The sequence below is a fragment of the Hyperolius riggenbachi genome, chromosome 7 (genome assembly GCF_040937935.1).
Source record: "Hyperolius riggenbachi isolate aHypRig1 chromosome 7, aHypRig1.pri, whole genome shotgun sequence".
Lineage (NCBI taxonomy): Eukaryota > Metazoa > Chordata > Amphibia > Anura > Hyperoliidae > Hyperolius > Hyperolius riggenbachi.
Window position 1 is genome coordinate 8,963,132 of NC_090652.1, and position 27,544 is coordinate 8,990,675.

Consider the following 27,544-nt stretch of genomic DNA (forward strand, 5'->3'; position numbering starts at 1 on the left):
TTGTACAAACACCAATATGTATTTCAAAATAATCCAAAAAGAAAGACACGAGTGAATCCAAGCCAAAAACGTTCCTACGGAACACGAGAAACTCAAATGAAAGGCAACAGTAGCCGTCCTGGCCAGCTTCTTCCTGCAGCGGTATAGTCCTGTAGAATCCAGATTAACACAATGTTTTTGCACGTTATGGAGCGGTTGAAGCCATAGTCTGAAGATGAAACCCTGGATCGGGAATTTGTTTCATCACGACGGTCCAGTAATGATTCCCAACGAGCCGCCCTCTGCATCCGAGAGGTTGGCTTTCTGGCTAATCCTTGGGGATCTCAAACATGCAGAGACTCTTATACTTCTGCAGAAGCTCGTTCTTGGTCTGCACCTGGGCCCGGAGACTCTGCAGGTGCTGCTGCTGCTGTTCCGGAGTCATATCGATCCCCGGCATATTGCCAATTTGCTTCCTCATGGCCTGGAACTTGTTTTTGAGCTCGTTCAGTTCCTGGTAGACATCTTGGCTGTCTTTGTCCATGCTGAAAGAAAAGGAAGAGAATGGTGGTGAGCAGGCTTAGCTAGCTTCAGAGGCTTAGAAAAGTGCTTGCAATATATGAGTGGAGGGAGAGGGGACGACACATGAGAGGTTAGGACACGAGGCAGCCTTTGTGAGATTTTCTCGTTTTGCTTCTATTTGGAATTCGGTGGAACCAAAGTTTTCTTTAGAACAGAGAGCTAGGGAGGTGGGTCCTGATTCCTGCTGGGGCTGTGCTGGGCTACAATCACATAATCTTAGTCTTTAATTGGCTGCTAAGTCCCACCCAACAAGCCCCTCGTTAGCAAGGTGGTTTGGTCAGAACGTTTGACATGTACGCTTCAGCTACCAAACGATCGAGATACGAGTGTTCCGTACGCTACAAACGTGGCTCCCCACCGTAATGGCCTCAATTCACTAAGCAGTTTAGACTAATCTACTGATGGTTTTTAGTCTACTGATGGTTTTGGTCAGTTGCATCAAGAGGGAATTCCCTATTACCGAATGTTTTAGACCTGTTTTTAGACCTGGTCTAAACCATTTGGTAATTAGGTGGTTAAAGCAGGGGAAATGATCAAAAGATGCAATTCACAAACGAGTAGCTATGACTGACATCACTCATGCATAATTAATTCAAAAGGTTCCATCCTCACATCTAAAATACCTCACAGAATTACTTTACTGACAAGAAATCAGCTGGTCTGATCTCTGTCCTAAAAATTGGGCGTGGCCACTCCTGGTTTGCCTCTGTGAATTGCATCTTTTGATCATTTCCCCTGTTTTACCGACCTAATTACTGAATGTTTTAGACCAGATCTAAAATCAAGTCTAAAACATTACACCAAGCCATCAGTAGACTAAAAACCATCTGTAGACTAGTCTAAACTGCTTCGTGAATTGAGGCCAAAAATGACATCATTTTCGGGCAAAGGCGTAGTCCAACACGCGGACCACAGTGAGTTTGGGGCTGCGTGGGACTGTCTTGAAGTTAATGTGGGAAAGCAGAGGAGACACAAATAGTGGAATTATGGAGGGCGGGGGGGGGGGGGGGGGGGTTGGGTAGGACAGGTGGCACTGGCAGGCATTGTAGACACAGAGGGGTAACAGGGGCACAAAAGGGGGCAGAGGAGACACAAAGGGGGCAGAAGTAGCACTAAGGGCTCTTTCACATTAGGGCAGATTTTCTGCGTTTCAACGCAAAGGATAAAGTTTGCGTTACCCAAGGTGAAATGAAAGTCCATAGACTTTCATTTTAGCTTTCACATATAACGCAGCCTTTTTGTGCGTTGCGTTCCACTGCACCCAGGCGCAGTTTTTTGGCCAACGCTAGCTTTATGCGTTACAATGTTAGTCAATGTAAAACGCACACTATGCGCGTTTTTAATCCGTTAACGCAGGCAATCAGTCCCAGAATGCAACAGAGGAACAATGTAGAAAGTTGACAACTAAAAGAAAAAAAAATTACCTGCGTTTTTCTATGTGCAGTAACGGATTGAAAACGGATTAAAAACGCACACTCACTGCAGTGCAACGCATATCAAAACGCAGTAAAAGGCATACAACAAAACGTATGCTTTGAGCGTTCTCCAACGCAAGCTCTGATGTGAAAGAGCCCTAAGGGGTACAGGAGGACCTAGGTGGGAGCACAGAGGGGGATACTGGAGGCATGGGGGGGGGGGGGGGGGGCACAGTGTTCCAACTTACAAACAAATTCAGGTTATAGGGAACCTAAACTGAGAGGGATATGGATGATTCCTTTTAAACAATACCAGTTGCCTGGCAGTCCTGCTGATCTCTTTGGCTGCAGTAGTGGCTGAATCACCCACCTGAGACAAGCATGCAGCTAATCCAGTCTGACTTCAGTCAAAGTACCTGATCTGCATCCTGTGATCTTACAGACACAGGATCAGCAGGGGAGTCAGACAACTGGTATTATTTTAAAAGGAAAAATCCATATCCTTCTCCGTTTAGGTTCCCTTTAAGAACGAACCTAACGTCACCATCTCATTTATAAATCAGAAACTACCTGAACAGTTTTTGGAATAATTGCTTTGTGAATGATTGGATGATTTAAATTAGTGCTATCCACTAAACATGGTCAGATGCCTTCAAATACCATCATAGGCCGACTTCTCCCACGTCAAATTAGGTCAGCTAATCACGCCAACACACAACACTACGTTACACACTTCTATTCTAAGCCACACCAATCCCCAGCGAGCCGAGAGCGTGGTCTACAGTGACACGTGAAAGATTAAACAGCGGAAACAGCTCCCGAATTTGTTAAGTCGTGCCTCGCACACCGAATGTAAACACAGCATGTAAAGACGGATCATTAACCATAAAAACAAGGTATCCATTGATAGCGATCTGACCCGACGCCGGGAGCATCAGTCTCTGCGGATTAGGCAGGTTCTGCTCTGCGCGGATATTTGGGTTTCCGCCTTGTTTTTGTAGTGATCCCTTTATCCCGCGTGCGTGGCCCGGCGGGGAGGAGATCTGTGGCCAGATGGAGGTGAGTCTCTTACATATGCAGTCCTCTGGGGGCCTACGCACGGGAGTATTGTGCACGGCGGGCCTTCATATTAATTTCCCCCATATCAATAACATTCCAGTCACCTGCTGGCTGCTGCCGGACAACGTGATGGCTTCCAGTGACTGGGGAATGACATACAGGAGACTGACTTCCGGAAACAGGAGATGGGATAAAAACTATCGTCTATTGAGTAATAACTTTCCATCAGGGAAACATGGAAGCGGTCACAACGGACCTTTTTATTATTATGCTTTACAGGTAGTCCCTGACTTATGAACGACCGACCCGCCGATACAAAGGGCATGGATTCTGTGGGAACAAGTTAAAAAAAAAATTCAAATTGGACTTGTAGTTTTTGAGAAAATAGATTTAAAAAAAAAATGAAAGGGAAAAATGGCTTTTAAACTTGTATAAGCAGGTACAGAGGGCAGAGGTGACAAAGAGGGGAACACTGGAGGCACAGGGGGGCACAGAGGAGGTACAGGGGACAGAGGTGACACAGTGGGGGACACTGGAGGCACAGAGGAGGTACAGAGGGCAGAGGTGACACAGAGAGGGGCACTGGAGGCACAGGGGGGCACAGAGGAGGTACAGGAGGCAGAGGTGACACAGAGGGGGACACTGGAGGCACAGGGGGGCACAGAGGAGGTACAGAGGGCAGAGGTGACACAGAGAGGGGCACTGGAGGCACAGGGGGACACAGAGGAGGTACAGGAGGCAAAGGTGACACAGAGGGGGACACTGGAGGCACAGGGAGGCACAGAGGAGGTACAGGAGGCAGAGGTGGCACAGAGGGGACACTGGAGGCACAGAGGGCAGAGGTGACACAGAGAGGGGCACTGGAGGCACAGAGGAGGTACAGGAGGCAGAGGTGACACAGAGGGGGACACTGGAGGCACAGGGGGGCACAGAGGAGGTACAGGAGGCAAAGGTGACACAGAGGGGGACACTGGAAGCACAGAGGAGGTACAGAGGGGGACACTAGAGGCACAGGGGTGCACAGAGGAGGTACAGAGGGCAGAGATGTCACAGTGTTCCAACTTAAGAACAGATTCAGGTTAAGAACGAACCAACAGTCCCTATCTCTTTCGTTAACTGCGGACTACCTGTATTTATAAAGTGGTAACTAGGGATGATCAATGAGAAGCAAATATTTCCAAGTTCATGCAGAATTATGTTAATTTTTATGCAAATATATGCAGCTTAAAAATTGACCAATCAATTTAAATCTGGGTTGGACTTAAAGGGACTCCGAGCAGTGCAGAAACTATGGAAAGATGCATATCCTTTTAAAGCTCTCTTTCTCCTCTTTCCAATGATATATGCGATGCGATTTCGATCGCGAAAATAGAGAAAACTAAAAGGTGTAGGGCAACGATTTAGGTGTCGTCAGAAAGAGGAGAAAGAGAGCTTTAAAATGATATCCATCAAGCCATAGTTATATTGTATTACACAGGACGACACTTTCCCCAGTGTCAGCAGCTCCATTCTGCTGAATGGAGCTGCTGACTTTGACAAAAAGTCGCCCTGTGTAATACAATATAACTATGGAAAGATGGATATCATTTTAAAGCTCTCTTTCTCCTCTTTCTGACGACACCTACATCGTTGCCCTACACCTTTTAGTTTTCTCTATTTTCGCGATCGAAATCGCAGTCGCTGCAATTTCAATCGCGAAAATAGCGAAAACTAAAAGGCATAGGGCAGTGGTTTATATATCATTGGAAAGACGAGAAAGAGAGCTTTAAAATGATGTGCATCTTTCCATAGTTTCTGCACTGCTCGGAGTCCCTTTAATTTGTTCATTTTCAAGCTGCATATATTTGCATAAAAATTAACATAATTCTGCATCTCATTTATTATCCCTAGTGATCACATCTTACAATAGAAGATGCAGCATTAAAGTGGACCTGAACTCTTGCACGGGTCAAAAAGGAAAAACTAGAGAAATACACCCTGTATGTACAGTGGCTTGCAAAAGTATTCAGCCCCCTTGAAGTTTTCCACATTTTGTCACATTTCTGCCACAAACATGAATCAATTTTATTGGAATTTCCACATGAAAGACCAACACAAAGTGTTGTACACGTGAGAAGTGGAGCGAAAATCATACATCATTCCAAACATTTTTTACAAATAAATAACTGCAAAGTGGGGTGTGCGTAATTATTCGGCCTCCTTTGGTCTGAGTGCAGTCAGTTGCCCATAGACATTGCCTGATGAGTGCTAATGACTAAATAGAGTGCACCTGTGTGTAATCTAACGTCACTACAAATACAGCTGCTCTGTGAGGGCCTCAGAGGTTGTCTAAGAGAATATTGGGAGCAACAACACCATGAAGTCCAAAGAACACACCAGACAGGTCAGGGATCAAGTTATTGAAAAATTTAAAGCAGGCTTAGGCTACAAAAAGATTTCCAAAGCCTTGAACATCCCACGGAGCACTGTTCACGCGATCATTCAGAAATGGAAGGAGTATGGCACAACTGTAAACCTACCAAGACAAGGCCGTCCATCTAAACTCACAGGCCGAACAAGGAGAGCGCTGATCAGAAATGCAATCAAGAGGCCCATGGTGACTCTGGACGAGCTGCAGAGATCTACAGCTCAGGTGGGGGAATCTGTCCACAGGACAACTATTAGTCATGCACTGTACAAAATTGGCCTTTATGGAAGAGTGGAAAGAAGAAAGGCATTGTTAACAGAAAGCATAAGAAGTCCCATTTGCAGTTTGCCACAAGCCATGTGGGGGACACAGCAACCATGTGGAAGAAGGTGCTCTGGTCAGATGAGACCAAAATGCAAAACGCTATGTGTGGCGGAAAACTAACACTGCACATCACTCTGAACACACCATCCCCATATCAAATATGGTGGTGGCAGCATCGGGGGGGGGGATTGCATCTCTTCAGCAGGGATAGGGAAGCTGGTCAGAGTTGATGGGAAAATGGATAAAGCCAAATACAGGGCAAACTTGGAAGAAAAACTCTTGGAGACTGCAAAAGACTTGAGCCTGGGGCGGAGGTTCACCTTCCAGCAGGACAACGACCCTAAACATAAAGCCAGGGCAACAATGGATTGGTTTAAAACAAAACATATCTATGTGTTAGAATGGCCCAGTCAAAGTCCAGATCTAAATCCAATCGAGAATCTGTGGCAAGATCTGAAAGCTGCTGTTCACAAACGCTGTCCATCTAATCTGACCGAGCTGGAGCTGTTTTGCAAAGAAGAATAGGCAAGGATTTCAGTTTCTAGATGTGCAAAGCTGGTAGAGCCATACCCTAAAAGACTGGCAGCTGTAATTGCAGCAAAAGGTGGTTCTACAAAGTATTGACTCAGGGGGCTGAATAATTACGCACACCCCACTTTGCAGTTATTGATTTGTAAAAAATGTTTGGAATGATGTATGATTTTCAATCCACTTCTCACATGTACACCACTTTGTGTTGGTCTTTCACCTGGAATTCCAATAAAATTGATTCATGTTTGTGGCAGTAATGTGACAAAATGTGGAAAACTTCAAGGGGGCTGAATACTTTTGCAACCTACTGTATTTAGAGAGTTTAGCCTGTCTAATCCCCCCTCATCTGTGACTAATCACAAGCTGTAATTTGATCTCTCCCCATCAGCTGGCTGCCATGGCAGAGAACTAATTGGCAAACACAGAATGTTAACAATATGTAAGTAGAAACACTGCAGATGTATCGCAGGATTTATATCAGCTGTAACAGGGAAATGTTTTTTCTGTAAAGGTTATTATGCTGTTGCTTATCTATTAGAGTAGAGAGGAAGTTCTGATGTGCGTATGGGGGGGTGCACTGTACAATAAGCACCTCTGGCAGTCTGCATGCTTCTTATCTGTATCGGTTGATTCCAGCTTATCTCCCCAGTGTGCCCAGATCAGCAGATTGATCACAATCTGCGTATGTAAAGTGTTCATCAATATACGACCATCACCTCTTCCAGCGAGGGCTCTTCTTATATGGATTGCGGTATAGCATGGATTGCGGTGAGTCACCGCGAGAGCGAGAAGGCCGCAGAGCCGTATACAGGACGCTCACAGCTGCACGTCAAACGCTTTCTCTGTGACGCATCTCGGTGGCGCAGAATCCGAACGCCTCTGATGACAAACGCTGATTCAGATGCCTCTGAGCACAAAGATCATTGCAGACAATAAATTTCAAGGAACACTATCAAATCAAGTGTTCTACAATGACAACGTACAAATAACGTCTAAGTAGCTGGGTTAACATTTCCCTACTTTTCATGTTAAGTATCAGAGGCAAAAGCTGTAATTCATTGTGCGTAGATTTTAATTCGGTTGGCATGTCTCATTTGCAGAGGTGAATCTCTGCAGTCTGACATGCTAAGAACAGTGTAATATTGAAGCAGAGTTCACATACTATTACAAATGTTTATATTACATTTCCTCTGCTTTCTGCAGAAAGCTCTCAGAGACAGGCAGCTGCTGAGAGCTTTCTCTTACACACACAGGGTTAACATAAGTAGTGTGAGGGAATCCCCCCTCCCTTCATGATGTAGTCTGTCAGATTTTGGCATCACTGAAAGGATACCCGAAGTGACATGTGACATGATGAGATAGACATGTGTATGTACAGTGCCTAGCACACAAATAACTAGGCTGTGTTCCTTTTTTTCTTTCTCTGCCTGAAAGAGTTAAATATCAGGTATCTAAATGGCTGACTCAGTCCTGACTCAGACAGGAAGTGACTACAGTGTGACCCTCACTGATAAGAAATTCCCCTTTTTACCTCTTTCCTGCTCTCAGAAGCCATTTTCTGCTAGGAAAGTGTTTTATAGTTGGAATTTCTTATCAGTGAGGGTCACACTGTAGTCACTTCCTGTCTGAGTCAGGACTGAGTCAGCCACTTATATACCTGATATTTAACTCTTTCAGTCAGAGAAAGAAAAAAAAGGAACACAGCATAGTTATTTGTGTGCTAGGCACTGTACATACACATGTCTATCTCATGTCACATGTCACATGTCACTTCCGGTATCCTTGAAGTATGAAAGCTGTTATTGTGAGATAATAAAGAGATAAGCATTCAAATGTATACACCCGTACTTAGCAGCACTTCCCAATCTTAATTGAAAAAAAATGTTCATTGAAAGTCTCTGGAATTCTTCGCTGGTGGTGGTGGTATCTTTATTCCTGTCAGGTGCACACCTGTGGAATGTTCATTACTGAGTTCTATGCACAGAGGGAGATACTGCTTGCTTGGCAGTTGGAAAAAGCCGCTACAGTTCACTGACCTCTGTTGTCAGATGTCACCTGGTGTAGAGCAGAGCAGCTGGATGGGTCATGTTGCTATCCAGGTGCTTTGCACCGCAGTGGGAAACATTTCTATCTTGCAGGAGAAGTGCTGCTCCCACAGGTCAATGAACTTAATAGCAGCTGTGCAGCTCTGCAAGATGAAAACAACTCTAAAGCGTACCGGAGGTCATCTAAAGAAAATAAACAGGTCAGTGTTCTCCCCAGGATTTTCTTTTCAGCCGGGAGACATGAAAAAGTAGCCGGGTGGGGCGCGATTAGAGAATGCAGGGCCAGTGCTTCTCTGCACAACTCTGCTGATGACAGCCGGGTGCTCAACAAAACTAGCCGGGTGCAGCACCTGGCAAAAAGAGCCTGGGGAGAACACTGCAGCTAGACACCTATTTAGCCTGTGGATAAATCCTACAACTCCAAGTTCTGAGGGCACAGTGGGTGGGACAACCCGACATCTAAGTCCTGAGGGCATGGTGGCGGGACAACCTGACATCTGAAGGCATGTTTGCAGGACAACCTGACATTCAAGTTCTGAGGGCACAGTGGGTGGGACAACCTGACATCCAAGTTCTGAAGGCACGGCGGCGGGACAACCTGACATCCAAGTTCTGAGGGCACAGTGGGTGGGACAACCCGACATCCAAGTTCTGAGGGCACGGCGGCGGGACAACCTGACATCCAAGTTCTGAAGGCACGGCGGCGGGACAACCCGACATCCAAGTTCTGAAGGCACGGCGGCGGGACAACCTGACATCCAAGTTCTGAAGGCACGGCGGCGGGACAACCTGACATCCAAGTTCTGAGGGCACAGTGGGTGGGACAACCTGACATCCAAGTTCTGAAGGCACGGTGACGAGACAACCCGACATCCAAGTTCTGAAGGCACGGCGGCGGGACAACCCGACATCCAAGTTCTGAAGGCACGGCGGCGGGACAACCAGACATCCAAGTTCTGAAGGCACGGCGGCGGGACAACCCGACATCCAAGTTCTGAAGGCACAGTGGGTGGGACAACCCGATATCCAAGTTCTGAAGGCACGGTGGCGGGACAACCTGACATCCAAGTTCTGAGGGCACGGTGGCAGGACAACCTGACATCCAAGTTCTGAGGGCACGGTGACGGGACAACCCGACATCCAAGTTCTGAAGGCACGGCGGCGGGACAACCCGACATCCAAGTTCTGAGGGCACGGTGACGGGACAACCCGACATCCAAGTTCTGAGGGCACGGTGACGGGACAACCCGACATCCAAGTTCTGAAGGCACGGTGGCGGGACAACCCGACATCCAAGTTCTGAGGGCACGGTGGCGGGACAACCCGACATCCAAGTTCTGAAGGCACGGCGGCGGGACAACCAGACATCCAAGTTCTGAAGGCACGGCGGCGGGACAACCCAACATCCAAGTTCTGAAGGCACGGCGGCGGGACAACCCAACATCCAAGTTCTGAAGGCACGGCGGCGGGACAACCAGACATCCAAGTTCTGAAGGCACGGCGGCGGGACAACCCGACATCCAAGTTCTGAAGGCACGGCGGCGGGACAACCAGACATCCAAGTTCTGAAGGCACGGCGGCGGGACAACCCGACATCCAAGTTCTGAAGGCACGGCGGCGGGACAACCCGACATCCAAGTTCTGAAGGCACGGCGGCGGGACAACCAGACATCCAAGTTCTGAAGGCACGGCGGCGGGACAACCCGACATCCAAGTTCTGAAGGCACGGCGGCGGGACAACCCGACATCCAAGTTCTGAAGGCACGGCGGCGGGACAACCCAACATCCAAGTTCTGAAGGCACGGCGGCGGGACAACCCGACATCCAAGTTCTGAAGGCACGGCGGCGGGACAACCCGACATCCAAGTTCTGAAGGCACGGCGGCGGGACAACCCGACATCCAAGTTCTGAAGGCACGGCGGCGGGACAACCAGACATCCAAGTTCTGAAGGCACGGCGGCGGGACAACCCGACATCCAAGTTCTGAAGGCACGGCGGCGGGACAACCCGACATCCAAGTTCTGAAGGCACGGCGGCGGGACAACCCGACATCCAAGTTCTGAAGGCACGGCGGCGGGACAACCAGACATCCAAGTTCTGAAGGCACGGCGGCGGGACAACCAGACATCCAAGTTCTGAAGGCACGGCGGCGGGACAACCCGACATCCAAGTTCTGAAGGCACGGCGGCGGGACAACCCGACATCCAAGTTCTGAAGGCACAGCGGCGGGACAACCCGACATCCACGTTCTGAAGGCACGGCGGCGGGACAACCCGACATCCAAGTTCTGAGGGCACGGCGGCGGGACAACCCGACATCCAAGTTCTGAGGGCACGGCGGCGGGACAACCCGACATCCAAGTTCTGAGGTCATGGTGGGTGGGACAACCTGACATCCAAATTCTGAGGTCACTGTAGGCAGAACAACTTGACATGCAAGTTTTGAGGTCATGGTGGGCAGGACAACCTGACATCCAAGTTCATGCCAGGCATCACTACCTAAATAACGTGAAGAAGTTGGGCGCTAGGGTGGTGGACTTATTCTAATAAACGTAGAATGGGGAGACAAGAAGTGACCATGAAATGAACGGGTAGGTTTTTAATCACACAACATAAAACGATCAGTACAGCCAAGCGTGGCCCAGCACAAGTTTCCAGTTCAATAATCATCATCAGACACTGGAAAGATAAATGAATTCATCCTCGTTTCTCGGTATCCATCTGATGCGCACGGTTCGTTCTGCGTAGCGCCGCTATGGTCATATTACCCCGCTCGGTTCAGCAGACTGGTGAACAGCTGGCAGAGACTGTAAACAGGATCCGCACAGCACATGGAGGGAATGACGCCATACACTGCGTTCCAAATTATTATGCAAATTGTATTTAAGAGTCATAAAGATGAAATAATTTGTTTTTCAATTAAACTCATGAATTGTATTGTGTCTGAGGGCTTTTTTGATTAAAATCAATCTTGGACACCTCTGATAACTAGTTTGCCCGGTGAGCCCGATTAAAGGAAAAGCTACTAAAAAAGGGTGTTCCACATTATTAAAGGGGTCCTGTGGGGGCTTCTACCCACCCCCTGCAGCAGTCATGTGCCCGCACCATCCCCCTATGATCCGCCGTCACCGTTCAATTATTTCGTCTAACTAGATGAATACAACTACGCCGGCGCGGCCGCACGTCCTAGCTCCCGCTCGCGTCTACGGGAGCTTACTGCCACCCTTTGAACTTTTCAACGCTAAAACCTTATCAGAAGCCATTTCTCATTCATATTATGCCTGGCACAAACCATGCAATTTCCTATGAGATTGAAAATAAACGTATGACATAATGAACTGTATGTGTACAGCTAAGAAATAGCACATAAGTAGAAAAGAAAAGTCTCATATTGTTTTCCAGTACAGAACGAGTTAAAAAAAAAAAATCAGTTATCTATGCAAAAGAGCTTCTATGAGCTCTTCCACCCACTGGGTTCAACACAGTCCTGTTTTCTGAAGCACTTAAAGAGACACTGAAGCGAGACTAAATCTCGCTTCAGCTCTCATATATAGCAGGGGCACGTGTGCTCCTGCTAAACCGCCGCTATCCCGCGGCTAAACGAGGGTCCCTGACCCCCCAACCCACCCCCCGCAAACCTTGGTCGGAAATCTGGTCGCAGATTAGCCCTTCCTAGAGGCAGGGCTAACGGCTGCAGCCCTGCCTCCAGTCGCGTCTATCAGACGCGCATCGCCGCCTCTCCCCCGCCCCTCTCAGTGAAGGAAGACTGAGAGGGGCGGGGGAGAGGCGGAGATACGCGCTGACAGACGCGCGTGGGGCAGGGCTGCGGCGGTTAGCCCTGCCCCAATGCGGAAGCACTCCCCCGCATTACGGAGGGAGATTTGGGGGGACAGGGACCCCCGTTTAGCCGCGGGATAGCGGCGTTTTAGCAGGGGCACACGTGCCCCTGCTATATATGAGGTCTGAAGCGAGATCTATTCTCGCTTCAGACTCTCTTTAAAGGGGAACTGAAGTAAGAGGTATACGGAGGCTGCCATATTTATTTCCTTTAAGGGCTGGTGCACACCGAGCGGCTTTTTCAGCGTTTCTGCAGCCACTTGCGGCTGCGGATAAGCTTGGTCAATGTATCTCAATGGGGTGGTTCACACCAGAGCAGGAGGCGTTTTGCAGAAACGCATACTCCCGAGGTGAGGCATTTTTTGGATTGTGGATGCGTTTCTGCCTCAATGTTAAGTATAGGAAAAACGCAAACCGCTCTGAAAAACGGCAGTTCAGAGCGGTTTTGCCGGCGTTTTTGTTACAGAAGCTGTTCAGTAACAGCTTTACTGTAACAATATCAGAAATCTACTACACCAAAACCGCTACACAAAACCGCAAAACGCTAACTGAAACGCTACACAAAAATAACAAAAAGTGTTTCAAAATCTGCTAGCATTTTGCGGATCTGCTAGCGGTTTTTGGTGTGCACCAGGCCTTAATCAATACCAGTTGCCTGGCAGCCCTGCTGGTCTATTTCTCTGCAGTAGTATCTGAACAACACCAGAAACAAGCATGCAGCTAATCTTGTCAGATCTGACTTTAAAGTCTGAAACACCTGATCTGCTGCATGCTTGTTCAGGGGCGATGGCTAATAGTATTAGAGGCAGAGGATCAGCAGGGCTGCCAGGCAACTGGTATTGCTTAAAAGGAAATAAACATGGCATCCTCCATATACCGCTCTCTTCAGCTCCCCTTTAAGCAGCCAAGGAACAGTGAGAGACCTCTTTAGATAAGGTTTTACTGCAGGAAAGTTCAAAAAGTCATTAGCTCTGCTTTGTTTTATAGTTTAAAATATAGAGTTTGGTTTGCAAACTGCAAATAAGGCCTAAAGCTTGCAGCTGACCCAAAGTACGTAAAACGCCAGTCTGAGTGCAAGCAGCTCGACAGCAGAGTAATAATTATCGTAGTGTCTGGCAGTATTGTCCCGGGCGACTGCTAGCGGTTGAGGGGCGACACTATATAACTGAAAATAAGAAATATGCAGCTCTTTTCTTTGCTACTCATGTTCTATTTATTATCCACACTACACATACAATTCATCATAGGTTTCATACACCATGAGTTTTTTCGGCAGATAGATGACTCCATGGATAATTTCCGATAGGCCAGATCTGATTTCGATTGTTTTTCTCATAGAAATGAATGGGATTGCATCTGCCAAAATAACTAATTGTGTATTCCCAGCATAAGGGTTAATAGAATTAACGGTCTAAAGACTCAATCACAATCAATGCTGCCTGACGAAGATGCAGTGCGGACCATACCAGTGCAGGCGCAGTACCACCGCGTTCGTTAGTGGAGGGGGCCAGTTAGCCAGTGACAAAGATCAGGAAAAAAAAAAGGATTAGGGACCTGGCCAGCGGCGGCGAGGTTAAGGAGAGTGTCACAAGAGCCCCACTGGCCGTGAACACGCAAAACCGTCCGATCCGATTCTAGCACACAGATTGAGAGCTATGGACGCAATCTGCGTAGAATTGGCGGAGTTTGAGCGTCACGACGCAGTAGGGAGCCTGTGAGGTTACGAAAATACACTTTTACTCCAACCCAGGGGTAGATTTGCCACCATCTCTGTTTTCTATCAGCCCAGAGAAAACTGCTAACTGGCTATAGACCTGTGAAACAAACAACCGGTTAAAACTGTGCAATTCCTATCTATCTATCAAAACAGTAGCGTCCCTTCGGAAGTTTAGGTCTCGTCTGTGTATACTGAATAGAAGGTTTTACTGAGAGGTAAAGACCTTTTAAAAAGCCTTTATTTGTTACAATATAAATAATTAATATATACAGACAATCGTGAACAATTAAACGATGAGAGACAGTGATAACACAGTACATAAAAGAAAAAGGGATAAAAAGAACGAATACTTATGATTCTGTGGAAAGTCCGTTCGGGAAAAGACAAAGTTCCTTTGTTGCAGTTAGTTCGCAATATGGCCGAACCACATGGCCGTTGCTCCGCCTGCAAGATGGCCACTGCTATTTCCCCAAGCAGTGGCAGTCTTTTCGGTATGATGGAAAGTGGGGGAATTGGCTGGGGGTCCTCATGCAATCAGTTTTGAGCACTGACATTTCTGGGCGGAGTCTCAAGCTCAGCCCAGGGGCGTGTCAGGCAGTGAGTTCTCAGGGGAGGAACTTCCAGCCATCCACAAAATATGTCCAATTTCATACCCCGCCGGGGTTTTGTCGCACATGCAAACCGATTTCATATTCAGATTGGGCTGAGAATACACGTTCATAGGACATCAAACTTGCAATATTTGGGGCGCACGGGGACCCCATTATTCATATCTCAGCCCCTGCTTGGGTTACCTGGCTATGTCTAGTATCACCATATTCTACAGAATTAGGGAAACAAAATTATGTAATTTTCATACTCCTCCCATGGATGGTATTTGCAAAATGTGACAAAGTTATCAACACCATGCATTCCATACTCAGTTTAGTCGGTGCCGTCAAGACTGGGGGGAATGTAGGTGTCAATAGACCTCATGCTGTGCTAGCTTCCCCTGTTGAATAGACTCTGTTGGTATTTCAGCTCTGCCCAATTAGCACATTAGTGTCACCAGAGCTTTTCCGGGAGCCTTAACAGGATTTCTTGCTAAACCAGGTTGCTTTAGCCATATGCTAACGCAGGCCCATTCAGCCCTCATGGCAAAAGGGGGGGGGGGAAGGCAGGAAGGAAAAACTTCTATTTTAAAAATAAAGAATGTCAGTTTTCCGATCACGGTTGCGATCGGACACTCGGCCGCGAATCCTCGGACGACTGGGCGTCGCCCGGCGTCACACCTCCCCCTTCCCGAGCTCTGCTCAGGGAGGTGTCAACAGGACGCCTTCCGTAGCAGCTATTGGCGCTGTTGGGTCGGGTTCCCCCTGACACCGCGACAGCCCATCAGCGTTTTGGTGTCGGCTGCCTGCTTTGTGTTGGATCGTAAAGTCGTACTGCTGCAATGACAGGCTCCACCGTAGGAGCTTGCCGTTGGTTCCAGCAGTACGGTTTAGCCAACTCAGGGGATTGTGATCAGTGACGATCGTGAAGGAGCGGCCGTACAGATACGACTGCAGTTTCTGTAGGGCCCACACGATCGCCAGGCACTCCTTTTCAGTTGTGGAGTAGGCTACCTCTCGGGGCAGGAGCTTCCGGCTCAGGTAGAGGATAGGGTGTTCATCCCCCTTTCCATCCACCTGGCTGAGGACTGCGCCGAGACCGTAGTCAGAGGCATCGGTTTGCACCACAAACCGACGACTGAAGTCTGGGGCCTGAAGCACAGGGGCGCTTGCGAGGGCCTGCTTCAAGGCCTGGAAGGCATTCTCGCAAGCGGGGGTCCAGCTAACAACCTTGGGGTGCTTCTTGCTAGTGGCATCGGTCAGGGGCTTCGCCAGTGTACTATAGGCGGGAACAAATTTCCTATAGTAGCCGGCGGTCCCCAGGAACGCCTGGACCTGCTTTTTCGTGATAGGTCGAGGCCATGCCAGGATGGCGTCCACCTTTCCCGTGTCAGGTTTCAGGGTGTTACCCCCCACCCGGTGACCTAAGTACTGCACCTCGGTCATGCCAATCTGACACTTACTCGGTTTAACCGTCAGATTGGCCATGGCCAGCCTCTCTAGTACCTGGGACAGGTGTTTGAGGTGTTCTTCCCAGGTGGGGCTGAACACCGCAATGTCATCCAGATACGCTACAGCGAACCCTTGCATTCCCTCTAGCAGGTCGTTCACGGCCCGCTGAAACGTGGCAGGGGCGTTCTTCATCCCAAAGGGCATCATCGTGAACTCGAAGAGGCCGAAAGGGGTGATGAAGGCCGACTTTTGCCTCGCGTCAGGTGCAAGTGGTATCTGCCAATACCCCCGGCTCAGATCCATGATTGATAGGTACCTGGCTGATGCCAGTGTATCTAGCAGCTCATCAATGCGAGGCATGGGGTAGGCGTCTGTAGTGGTGATGGCGTTCAGTTTCCTGTAGTCTACGCAGAACCGAGTTGTCTGGTCCTTCTTGGGGACCAGGACAACAGGGGCTGCCCAGGCACTACTGGACTTTTGAACCACCCCTAACTCCAGCATCTCCCTCACCTCCTTCTGCATGTCCGCCTGTACCTCGGGAGAGACACGGTAAGCGGATTGCCTGATGGGGGGATGGGTACCTGTATCTACCCCATGCACCGCCATACTGGTCCGCCCCGGGATACCGGAGAAGGTGTGCTGGTACTGGCCCAGCACCTTCTGTAACTGCTCTTGCTGGGCTGAGGCGAGCTGTGGATTGACGTTTAGGTCGCCGTCCACATCTCGTACGTCAGCCAGCAGGTCTAACAGGGGGTCTGCCTCTCCCTGCTCTAACCGGCTGCACACTGGCAGCGCATACTGGGTCCTGTCATGGTGGGCCTTCAGCATGTTTACATGAAAGCTCTTCTGCTTCCTGCCCCCCATGTTCACTAGATACGTCAGAGGGTTTAACCGCTGCACTACAGTAAAAGGCCCCTCCCAGGCTGCTTGCAGCTTGTTCTGCCTCACGGGAAGAAGGGCATATACCTTGTCACCCACATCAAATGACCGCTCTCCAGCAGTGCGGTCGTACCATGCTTTTTGTCTGGCCTGAGCCTGGGCCAGGTTGTTGGTCACTACTGCGGACAGGGACTCCATTTTGTCCCTGAACTTGAGGACGTAATCGACCACGGAGACATCAGTGGGGTCGCCCTTGCCCTCCCATGTCTCCCGCATCAATTGTAAGGGTCCTCGGACATTCCTCCCATACAGGAGTTCAAACGGGGAAAACCCGGTTGACTCCTGCGGCACCTCCCTGTACGCAAACAACAGATGAGGCAGGTATCGTTCCCAGTCCCCACCTTGCGACTCAACAAACGTGGTCAGCATTTGCTTCAGCGTCCCGTTGAACCGTTCACACAGTCCATTGGTCTGCGGGTGGTAGGGACTGGAGACAATGTGCGTCATGTGTATCTTTTTGCACAGGGCCTCCATGAGTTCGGACATAAACTGGGATCCCTGATCGGAGAGCATCTCCGCAGGGAACCCGACTCGGGAGAAAATGTTAAGTAGCGCGTCTGCTACCTTGTCCGCCCTCAGGGAGGAAAGCGCCATGGCCTCAGGATAGCGGGTGGCGTAATCCACCACCGTCAGGATGTACCTTTTGCCACTGCTGCTGGGAGTGGGCAATGGTCCAATTATGTCGACTGCCACTCTGTGAAAGGGCTCACCTATGATTGGCAGTGGACACAAGGGAGCCTTGCGGGGGTTCCCAGCCCGTTTTACCTTTTGGCAAACAGTACATGAGCGGCAATAGTTGGTCACATCGATCCGCATCCTGGGCCAGTAGAAATGACCCTGGATACGGTCAAGTGTCTTGTGGATTCCCAAGTGCCCTGCCAGGGGAATGTCATGTGCGGACTTCAGCACATGCCCCCGGAAGGCACTGGGTACCACAAGCAACTTGGTACCCACACTTGTTTCACCTTCGGTGGGCTGTACAGGCTCGCTGTACAGCTTACCACCTTCCCAATATACCTTGAAGGTATCTTCATTCGTGAGGGGCTCCGAAGCCTGCCTTCTGAGTGCCTCGAGGCTAGGGTCAGTCTGGAGTGCTTGCACAAATGCAGCACTCTCGCTCTCAGCCAGCTGGCCCGTGGCATATGCAGTTAGTGGCTGAAGGCTACCATCCCTGTGGTCAGAGGAGGGGGAGGAGGCCGGAACCTCTTCCACCTGCTCTGAGCCCAGGTTCTGAGCAGCGCGGCTGCGTGTTACTGCCAGTACAGGTACACCTTCAGACTGGCACATACTGGCATTACTCACATCCTGGCTGCATGCATGAATTACAGTGACAGGTACAACAACATTTCCATCACAAACAATCGGTATATCAAACACAGGTACCTGTGACACAGGTACTATTGGACTCGGTACCCCTGGACTGGGCACATTCAACCCACCTCCCCCCTGTTCTTGCCCCTTGGTGCAAAGTACCTTAGTGTGGGCGGAGAGTCCGTCTCCCTCCTGGCAGTCTGAGGGGCTTGGGGCAGGTTCATAATAGGACACAAGCTTGCCCAGGTCGGTCCCCAACAAAACTGGGACCGGCAGTTGGTCCAGGACCCCAACAACCTTCTCTTGAACCCCCACCCCCCAATCGATGGACACCCGAGCCTGGGGAATGCGAGAAAGAGTGCCCCCCACTCCAGTGAGGGTAAGGTATTTGTCAGGGAGGATATTTTCCGTCGGGACCAGGTGCGCACGCACCAGGGTGACATCCGCTCCAGTGTCGCGGAAACCGGTAACAAGCTGGTCGTTCACTGTAACCAGCTGGTGGTTGCTCGTAGCGGAGTGGATCCCTCTCCCACCTGCGAACATGACGTTGTTGGGTGCTCCCGGCTGGGGTGCGCTGGCTGGCGGCAGTTGCCGTGGGCGAGGTGTAGGTGGTGCAGGAGCTGGCGCGGTCTGCCTCCGCTCCGGGCAGTTAAACTTCATGTGTCCGGGCTTGCGGCAAAAGTGACAGGTGATGCCCTCTGTTACTGCAGGCCTGGACGCAGCAGCTGCGCTGGAGGGCCTCTGGGGCGCACGGCTCACAGAGGTAGGAGAGTCTGCAAAATTGTGGGACTGACCTCCTCTCCAGCTAGATGGGGCAGTCCTGCGGGTCTCCGGCACCCTGGTCGTTGCAAAGGTCTCAGCGAGGTCTGCAGCGACCGTCGCTGACGCCGGTCGGCGCTCCAGCACAAACTGGCGTACATCAGCCGGGCAAATGTTCAGAAACTGCTCCAGGACGATTAAGTCCTCCAGGACACCGTAAGACCCTTTAGTGAGGCCTAGCGTCCACTGGCGGAGTGTGGTGAGCAGACTGCTGACCACATCTTGATAAGAATCAGTAGATTTTTTCTGCCAGGACCTGAACCTTTTCCGGTAGGCTTCTGGCGTCAGCTGGTACTTAGTGATTATAGCCTCCTTTATAGCGGTATAATCATTGTCCTTTTCCACAGGCAGCTCTGAGAAAGCATCAAGCGCTTTGTAGCGCAGCAAGGGTGTCAGATGTCTGGCCCACTGGTCTTGGGACAGACGATACTGACGGCAGGCCTTTTCAAAAGACCTCAAAAACAAGTCAATGTCAGTGTCTTTTTCGATAATAGCAAATTTAAATTTTGCACTTACTGGAGCGGCAGTCCCTTCAGCAGGGAGGCTGGGCGTTGAACTCCGGCTGGCTTGCTGCACTTTCGCCATGTTCAGCTCATGCTGTCGTCTCTCCCGCGCCTCTGCAGATTGGCGTTCCTCTCGCTTTTGCTCCGCCATGTACTGCAGGTACTTGTCCACATCAGTTTCCATCAGCTTTTGCAATGCCTGCTGCATTACTGGATCAACATAACTGGACAGTCCAGTACTGGCCGGTTCCAGGCGAGTACTTTCAGGGGTTCTGGGGTCGGGGATCACACTGACAGCCTCCTGCGTATCTGTTGCCGCATTGCCCGCGGGTTGCTCAACCTCGGTACGCACAGGATCTTCAGTCTCTGGTTCCCCTCGACTTGCGTTAGATGAGCCGGTGTCCTCCACAGTGGACACCTCCAGCGTCCGCAGATTCTGGCTATCCCATCGGTACAAGTCCGTTATCAGGTCCTGCTGTTTCTTGCCGCGGATGTCCATGCCTCTCGCCTCGCACAGACTCTGCAGGTCGGATAGGACCATGACCTTGTAATTCCCGGACATTTCCATGCCAAATAAAAGAAAACTTAGGGGAGGGGTACTGGTTACACAGTCTCTCTGTATATATGAAAAATATATTGCACTCAGTCACTACCAACGAATTAGTTCGTTTCTCGATAGGGCTAATTCGATAGCCCTACCTGAGATACTATCAGCACACACAGATCCCAAACGCTGCCGACCACTGTCACAAGAGCCCCACTGGCCGTGAACACGCAAAACCGTCCGATCCGATTCTAGCACACAGATTGAGAGCTATGGACGCAATCTGCGTAGAATTGGCGGAGTTTGAGCGTCACGACGCAGTAGGGAGCCTGTGAGGTTACGAAAATACACTTTTACTCCAACCCAGGGGTAGATTTGCCACCATCTCTGTTTTCTATCAGCCCAGAGAAAACTGCTAACTGGCTATAGACCTGTGAAACAAACAACCGGTTAAAACTGTGCAATTCCTATCTATCTATCAAAACAGTAGCGTCCCTTCGGAAGTTTAGGTCTCGTCTGTGTATACTGAATAGAAGGTTTTACTGAGAGGTAAAGACCTTTTAAAAAGCCTTTATTTGTTACAATATAAATAATTAATATATACAGACAATCGTGAACAATTAAACGATGAGAGACAGTGATAACACAGTACATAAAAGAAAAAGGGATAAAAAGAACGAATACTTATGATTCTGTGGAAAGTCCGTTCGGGAAAAGACAAAGTTCCTTTGTTGCAGTTAGTTCGCAATATGGCCGAACCACATGGCCGTTGCTCCGCCTGCAAGATGGCCACTGCTATTTCCCCAAGCAGTGGCAGTCTTTTCGGTATGATGGAAAGTGGGGGAATTGGCTGGGGGTCCTCATGCAATCAGTTTTGAGCACTGACATTTCTGGGCGGAGTCTCAAGCTCAGCCCAGGGGCGTGTCAGGCAGTGAGTTCTCAGGGGAGGAACTTCCAGCCATCCACAAAATATGTCCAATTTCATACCCCGCCGGGGTTTTGTCGCACATGCAAACCGATTTCATATTCAGATTGGGCTGAGAATACACGTTCATAGGACATCAAACTTGCAATATTTGGGGCGCACGGGGACCCCATTATTCATATCTCAGCCCCTGCTCGGGTTACCTGGCTATGTCTAGTATCACCATATTCTACAGAATTAGGGAAACAAAATTATGTAATTTTCATACTCCTCCCATGGATGGTATTTGCAAAATGTGACAAAGTTATCAACACCATGCATTCCATACTCAGTTTAGTCGGTGCCGTCAAGACTGGGGGGAATGTAGGTGTCAATAGACCTCATGCTGTGCTAGCTTCCCCTGTTGAATAGACTCTGTTGGTATTTCAGCTCTGCCCAATTAGCACATTAGTGTCACCAGAGCTTTTCCGGGAGCCTTAACAGGATTTCTTGCTAAACCAGGTTGCTTTAGCCATATGCTAACGCAGGCCCATTCAGCCCTCATGGCAAAAGGGGGGGGGGGAAGGCAGGAAGGAAAAACTTCTATTTTAAAAATAAAGAATGTCAGTTTTCCGATCACGGTTGCGATCGGACACTCGGCCGCGAATCCTCGGACGACTGGGCGTCGCCCGGCGTCACAGAGAGTACAGATGAAATCGCCGCCGGGAGACTTGGGCGCAGGATAAAGCCGATATATACGGCTTAGCCTGCTCCTGCACAAGTCCCGGCGGCGGTAATTACTATTCCCCCTCCGGGTCCACGTGGATGGTGGGGAATGACGTAACTCTGCTTCCAGCTATTGCTGGCGGACGAATGACAGTGTTGTAAAAGTAACTTCAGCTCTGTCATCTGATGGCGCCGAAGTTACTCACTGTGCTCGGCTATAGCGGTAGCTCCTATTACGGTCTATGGTGGCGCCGGCTGCGCCCAAATCTCCTGCGATGGATACAACGTGTTCGGGTTGAAGAGAACACGGGGAATGGGAGTTCCATCTACTTAGATAACCGTCTGGTTATGCTTCTTTCCTTCAGTACAGGTTAACTTTATTAAAAAAAAAAAAATATGATTAAAACGACACTAGGATTCCTTTTGTCCTACTCTAGAGGGGCGATACAAGTTACAAGAAGATCTCTCCCTAGGCCTGGAATCTGTGTGGAGTCCCAGGGCCGTGAAGGAGGGGATGGTCAAAGAGAAACAAATAATTCTGAGGTACATTTTTATATTTTTGTGCTAATGTTCTATCTATCAGGCCTGTGGAGTCTGAGTCAAGGAGTCTGAGCCATTTTGGGTACCTGGAGTCAGAGTCTGTGGTTTCAGTAAACTGAGGAGGAGTAGGGTGATTTTTGAACCAAAACCATAGCCTTTGTAAAGATTAGACTAAGGAGTCAGAGTCTGAGCAATTTTGGGTACCTGGAGTTGGAGCTGGAGTCAGAGGTTTCATAAAATGAGGAGTCGGATGATTTTTGTACAGAATCCACAGCCCTGCTATCTATGCAGCCTGAAAACAGAGCAATCAAACTCTGGGGCAAAAACATTTTGTCGGTTCAATTTTAAAACTACATAATTGTAGTTTTGTGCATGCGCAATTCAGGGCTGTGGAATCGGTACAAAAATTTTCCGACTCCTCGGTTTATGAAACCACAACTCCGACTCCGGGTACCCAAAATGGCTCCGCCTCCTCGACTCCGACTGCTCAGTCTAAAGGTGGCCACACACCATACAATTTTTTAAATATCTATTCAATTTAAGAATTGCAATCAATTTTTCTGACTGATTGTAACATTTCAAAAATATATCCAATGTACCACACACCTGTGTTCAATTTTTCCCCATTTATGATAAAAATGATTGGAAACGCTTAGAAAATTGCTTGGGTGTGTATATTAATAAATTGACAATCTAAAGCCCAATCTACACGATACGATTCTTTATACAATTCTATTTACGATCCGATTAAATCAGACATGTCCAATCAGGATTCGATTCAATTCGATTTGCCATTGTTTTGCAATGGCAAATCGAACTGAATAAAAACCTGATCGGACATGTCGGATTTAATCGGATCGTAAATAGAATCGTATAAAGAATCGTATCGTGTAGATTGGGCTTTACACACACCATGCAATCTTTAGAGAAATTGAAGAAAAATATCTGACATTCTGGATAGATAAAAAAAAAAAAAAAAAAAAGAAAATCCGATCGGATTTTTCAGTTGAATGAAAAAAAAAGCTTTCGATTTTTTCGGGAGATCCGATAGTTTTTATCGAATTGCCATAAAATTGGATTATTTTATTGTATCGTGTGTGGCCACCTTCATACTTAACAGGGCTGTGGATTTTGTACAAAAATCATCCGACTCCGACATTTATGAATTCAGCATCTCCGAATGCCCAAAATTGCCCAGACTCCGACTCCACAGCCCTGGCGCAATTACAAGTCTTTAAAAACGTGCATGCACAGAAGCGTGTGATGGAGGCGGAGCATGGCCCAGGCAGGGCATCCACCACTGCTGTGACCCAGCTGGGAGGGAGGTTTAATTAGGGGTGACAAGGGCACAACAGCAGGGGCCTCAGAACACAGGGCCCTGGAACAAGCACCCCAGGCAAGTAAAAATCAACTTTTTTGTCCCGGTTCAGGCGTGCTTTAACTGCAACCCAAATATCCTAGTTCACAAGAGCCACTTCAGTCAGCGCTTTCTTTCAATGTTCTGTAGATTGTTCTGACATTTATAGCTCTATGTCAGACGCTTATGTTAGTCTACTTGTTGACTTATGTTCCCCAGGTTAGCCACCGCGGCTCTCATAATGGGGTCATTGTTCGGAACCTACTGTTATTTGTAGTAGTGATGTAAGAGAACATTGAGGTTGTTTGCCAGAGGTTACCGCGTACGTGTACCGTGTTATGTAATGACTTGTACAATCACACAGTGAATTGCTGGTTTATACTGTTCAATAAGCGGAAGCGAAACGGTAAAGTTGGCCATACAAGCATCGATATTCCCTGCCAATAACCGACAGATCGCTGATCAAACATGCCGCATCCACTTACTTTCCATAATTCCCTACACCCCCCTCCCTCCTGCTCTGCGACCCTCTAAACAATCTTCAGCATCAGTGTCGCAGTTTGCTGGCGGCCGCTCTCGTCTCCGTGTATGAGCAGGGGCGCACAGCGCGGGCCACGTCTGCACAAGTGGCTTCATGCTACTGCGCAAGCGTGGCACGGTGCTAGCCTATGTGGGTAAAAGTGTTGGACAAAGAAAGTCCAATACTTTGATCCCCTTCGGTACCACGTGGCACTGCATAATTACCCCGACACACGCAATGGCTGCACAGTGAGCAGGGCGGTCAGCGGCTGCACAGTGAGCAGGGCGGTCAGCGGCTGCACAGTGAGCAGGGCGGTCAGCGGCTGCACGGTGAGCAGGGCGGTCAGCGGCTGCACGGTGAGCAGGGCGGTCAGCGGCTGCACGGTGAGCAGCGCGGTCAGCGGCTGCACGGTGAGCAGGGCGGTCAGCGGCTGCACGGTGAGCAGGGCGGTCAGCGGCTGCACGGTGAGCAGGGCGGTCAGCGGCTGCACGGTGAGCAGGGCGGTCAGCGGCTGCACGGTGAGCAGGGCGGTCAGCGGCTGCACGGTGAGCAGGGCGGTCAGCGGCTGCACGGTGAGCAGGGCGGTCAGCGGCTGCACGGTGAGCAGGGCGGTTAGCGGCTGCACGGCAGGGGGGTCAGGGGCTGCAGAGTGAGCAGGGGGGTCAGGGGCTGCAGAGTGAGCAGGGGGGCTGCAGAGTGAGCAGGGCGTCAGGGGCTGCAGAGTGAGCAGGGCGTCAGGGGCTGCAGAGTGAGCAGGGCGTCAGGGGCTGCAGAGTGAGCAGGGCGTCAGGGGCTGCAGAGTGAGCAGGGCGTCAGGGGCTGCAGAGTGAGCAGGGCGTCAGGGGCTGCAGAGTGAGCAGGGCGTCAGGGGCTGCAGAGTGAGCAGGGCGTCAGGGGCTGCAGAGTGAGCAGGGCGTCAGGGGCTGCAGAGTGAGCAGGGCGTCAGGGGCTGCAGAGTGAGCAGGGCGTCAGGGGCTGCAGAGTGAGCAGGGCGTCAGGGGCTGCAGAGTGAGCAGGGCGTCAGGGGCTGCAGAGTGAGCAGGGCGTCAGGGGCTGCAGAGTGAGCAGGGCGTCAGGGGCTGCAGAGTGAGCAGGGCGTCAGGGGCTGCAGAGTGAGCAGGGCGTCAGGGGCTGCAGAGTGAGCAGGGCGTCAGGGGCTGCAGAGTGAGCAGGGCGTCAGGGGCTGCAGAGTGAGCAGGGCGTCAGGGGCTGCAGAGTGAGCAGGGCGTCAGGGGCTGCAGAGTGAGCAGGGCGTCAGGGGCTGCAGAGTGAGCAGGGCGTCAGGGGCTGCAGTGAGCAGGAGGGTCAGTGGCTGCAGAGTGAGCAGGGGGGTCAGGGGCTGCAGAGTGAGCAGGGGGGTTAGGGGCTGCAGAGTGAGCAGGGGGGTCAGCGGCTGCAGAGTGAGCAGGGGGGTCAGGGGCTGCAGAGTGAGCAGGGGGGTCAGGGGCTGCAGAGTGAGCAGGGGGGTCAGGGGCTGCAGAGTGAGCAGGGGGGTCAGGGGCTGCAGAGTGAGCAGGGGCGTCAGGGGCTGCAGAGTGAGCAGGGGCGTCAGGGGCTGCAGAGTGAGCAGGGCGTCAGGGGCTGCAGAGTGAGCAGGGCGTCAGGGGCTGCAGAGTGAGCAGGGCGTCAGGGGCTGCAGAGTGAGCAGGGCGTCAGGGGCTGCAGAGTGAGCAGGGCGTCAGGGGCTGCAGAGTGAGCAGGGCTTCAGGGGCTGCACAGTGAGCAGGGCGTCAGGGGCTGCACAGTGAGCAGGGCGTCAGGGGCTGCACAGTGAGCAGGGCGTCAGGGGCTGCACAGTGAGCAGGGGGTCAGTGGCTGCACAGTGAGCAGGGGGTCAGTGGCTGCACAGTGAGCAGGGGGTCAGTGGCTGCATATAAAGTGCAGAGTGGCTGCAGGTGAGCAAGGGGGGGGGGGGGGTCAGTGGCAGTAGAGGAGCAGTGGATGCAGAGTGAGCAGGAGGTCAGTGGCTGCAGAGTGAGCAGGGGGGTCAGTGGCTGCAGAGTGAGCAGGGGGGTCAGTGGCTGCAGAGTGAGCAGGGGGTCAGTGGCTGCATAGTTAGCAGGGGGTCAGTGGCTGCAGGTGAGCAGGGGGTCAGTGGCTGCATAGTTAGCAGGGGGTCAGTGGCTGCAGGTGAGCAGGGGGTCAGTGGCAGCAGGTGAGCAGGGGGTCAGTGGCAGCAGGTGAGCAGGGGGTCAGTGGCAGCAGGTGAGCAGGGGGTCAGTGGCAGCAGGTGAGCAGTGTGTCGCGCATGCGCAGTGCCTGCCCGCTTCTCACCACTTGATGATGTCGTGTAGCAGCGGCAGGAAGGTGCAGTCCTCCTCCTCTTCCTCCTCGGTAGCTTCCTCCTCCTCTTCTTCCTCCTCCGGCTCCTCTCCCGGGTTCGGGGGTCCTCCCGTTGCCATGCTGTATCCCCGGTACACCACCGAGCCGCTGCGTCACTCTACCCGCTGCCCGGCTGGATGCACCCTATTCAGGATGACGTCAGTGAGATGCGACCGTGAGGTGTCTGTCTGACGTCACTAGTGCGCGCCGCTGCCTGAACATGTGTTCTACTGCTGGATGGAGAGATGTTAGAGAGAGTAGCACAGTGTGTCAATTCCATTGTTTTTGCTGGGACCATTAAGTGTTATATACAGTTATTAATAATATGTATCATATAGCATTGCTCCACCTCCTTAGCTCACTACACTGGCTACCCATAAAATGGAGAATCCTTTATATAATTGGCATGCTAACTTTCAAATCCCCACATGATCCAGGCCCAGGACACCTACCCCATCCTCAGATCAAAAGGATACAATAACTGAAAACCTTTGGAGCCATGCTGTCATGCTGCCCCTACCCTGTGCAATGCCTTGCAATTTGATTTGTACTATGCCCAGTGCTATGGAAGATGTTGGCCCTCGGTATATCCTCTATAATAAAACCCCTGTATCCCTGCGTCATGCTGTCCCTGTGTAGCTGGGTCCGTGCTTTTTGCTACTGCGCATGTGCGGACCCGGGCAGCAGTTGGGACTGGAGGAGGTGGCCAGTGACCCGGGCGGACGGGTGTGCGCACGCACGAGCGGCGGTTGCATGCGTGCAAAGTTTAAAAAAGCAGACCTAGAGCCCGTTTAAAAAAGGGGCTTGGGTCTACTAGTAACATATAATAATATATGTATAAATATTTCAAAATATTACTATATATATTTACTATAGTTAACCTAACCCCACTCTTACACAGAACTCTCCACTACAGATGCCTAACGATAAGACCCATCTGGTGGTGCCTAACCTAAACACCTCCCCTGGTGGTGCCTAACCCTAACCCCTTCCCCGCCGGTGGTGCCTAACCCTAAGATTACACCTGGTAGTGCCTAACCCTAAGACTCCCCTTGGTGGTGCCTAACCCTAAGACTCCCCTTGGTGGTGCCTAACCCTAAGACTCCCCCTGGTGCTGCCTAA

At 50.5% G+C, this 27,544-nt stretch overlaps 1 protein-coding gene across 1 annotated transcript; it reads right to left on the reverse strand.

The window, feature by feature from the left end:
* MED9 (mediator complex subunit 9) lies at positions 1 to 26,593 on the reverse strand. The gene is made up of 2 exons (XM_068246424.1): positions 26,375 to 26,593; positions 1 to 524 (listed from the first exon to the last, which is right to left on the reverse strand). Exons 1-2 carry the CDS (start codon positions 26,500 to 26,502, stop codon positions 308 to 310), a joined length of 345 nt encoding a protein of 114 aa, XP_068102525.1. The 5' UTR covers positions 26,503 to 26,593; the 3' UTR covers positions 1 to 307.
* Between the last annotated feature and the right edge of the window lie 951 nt (positions 26,594 to 27,544).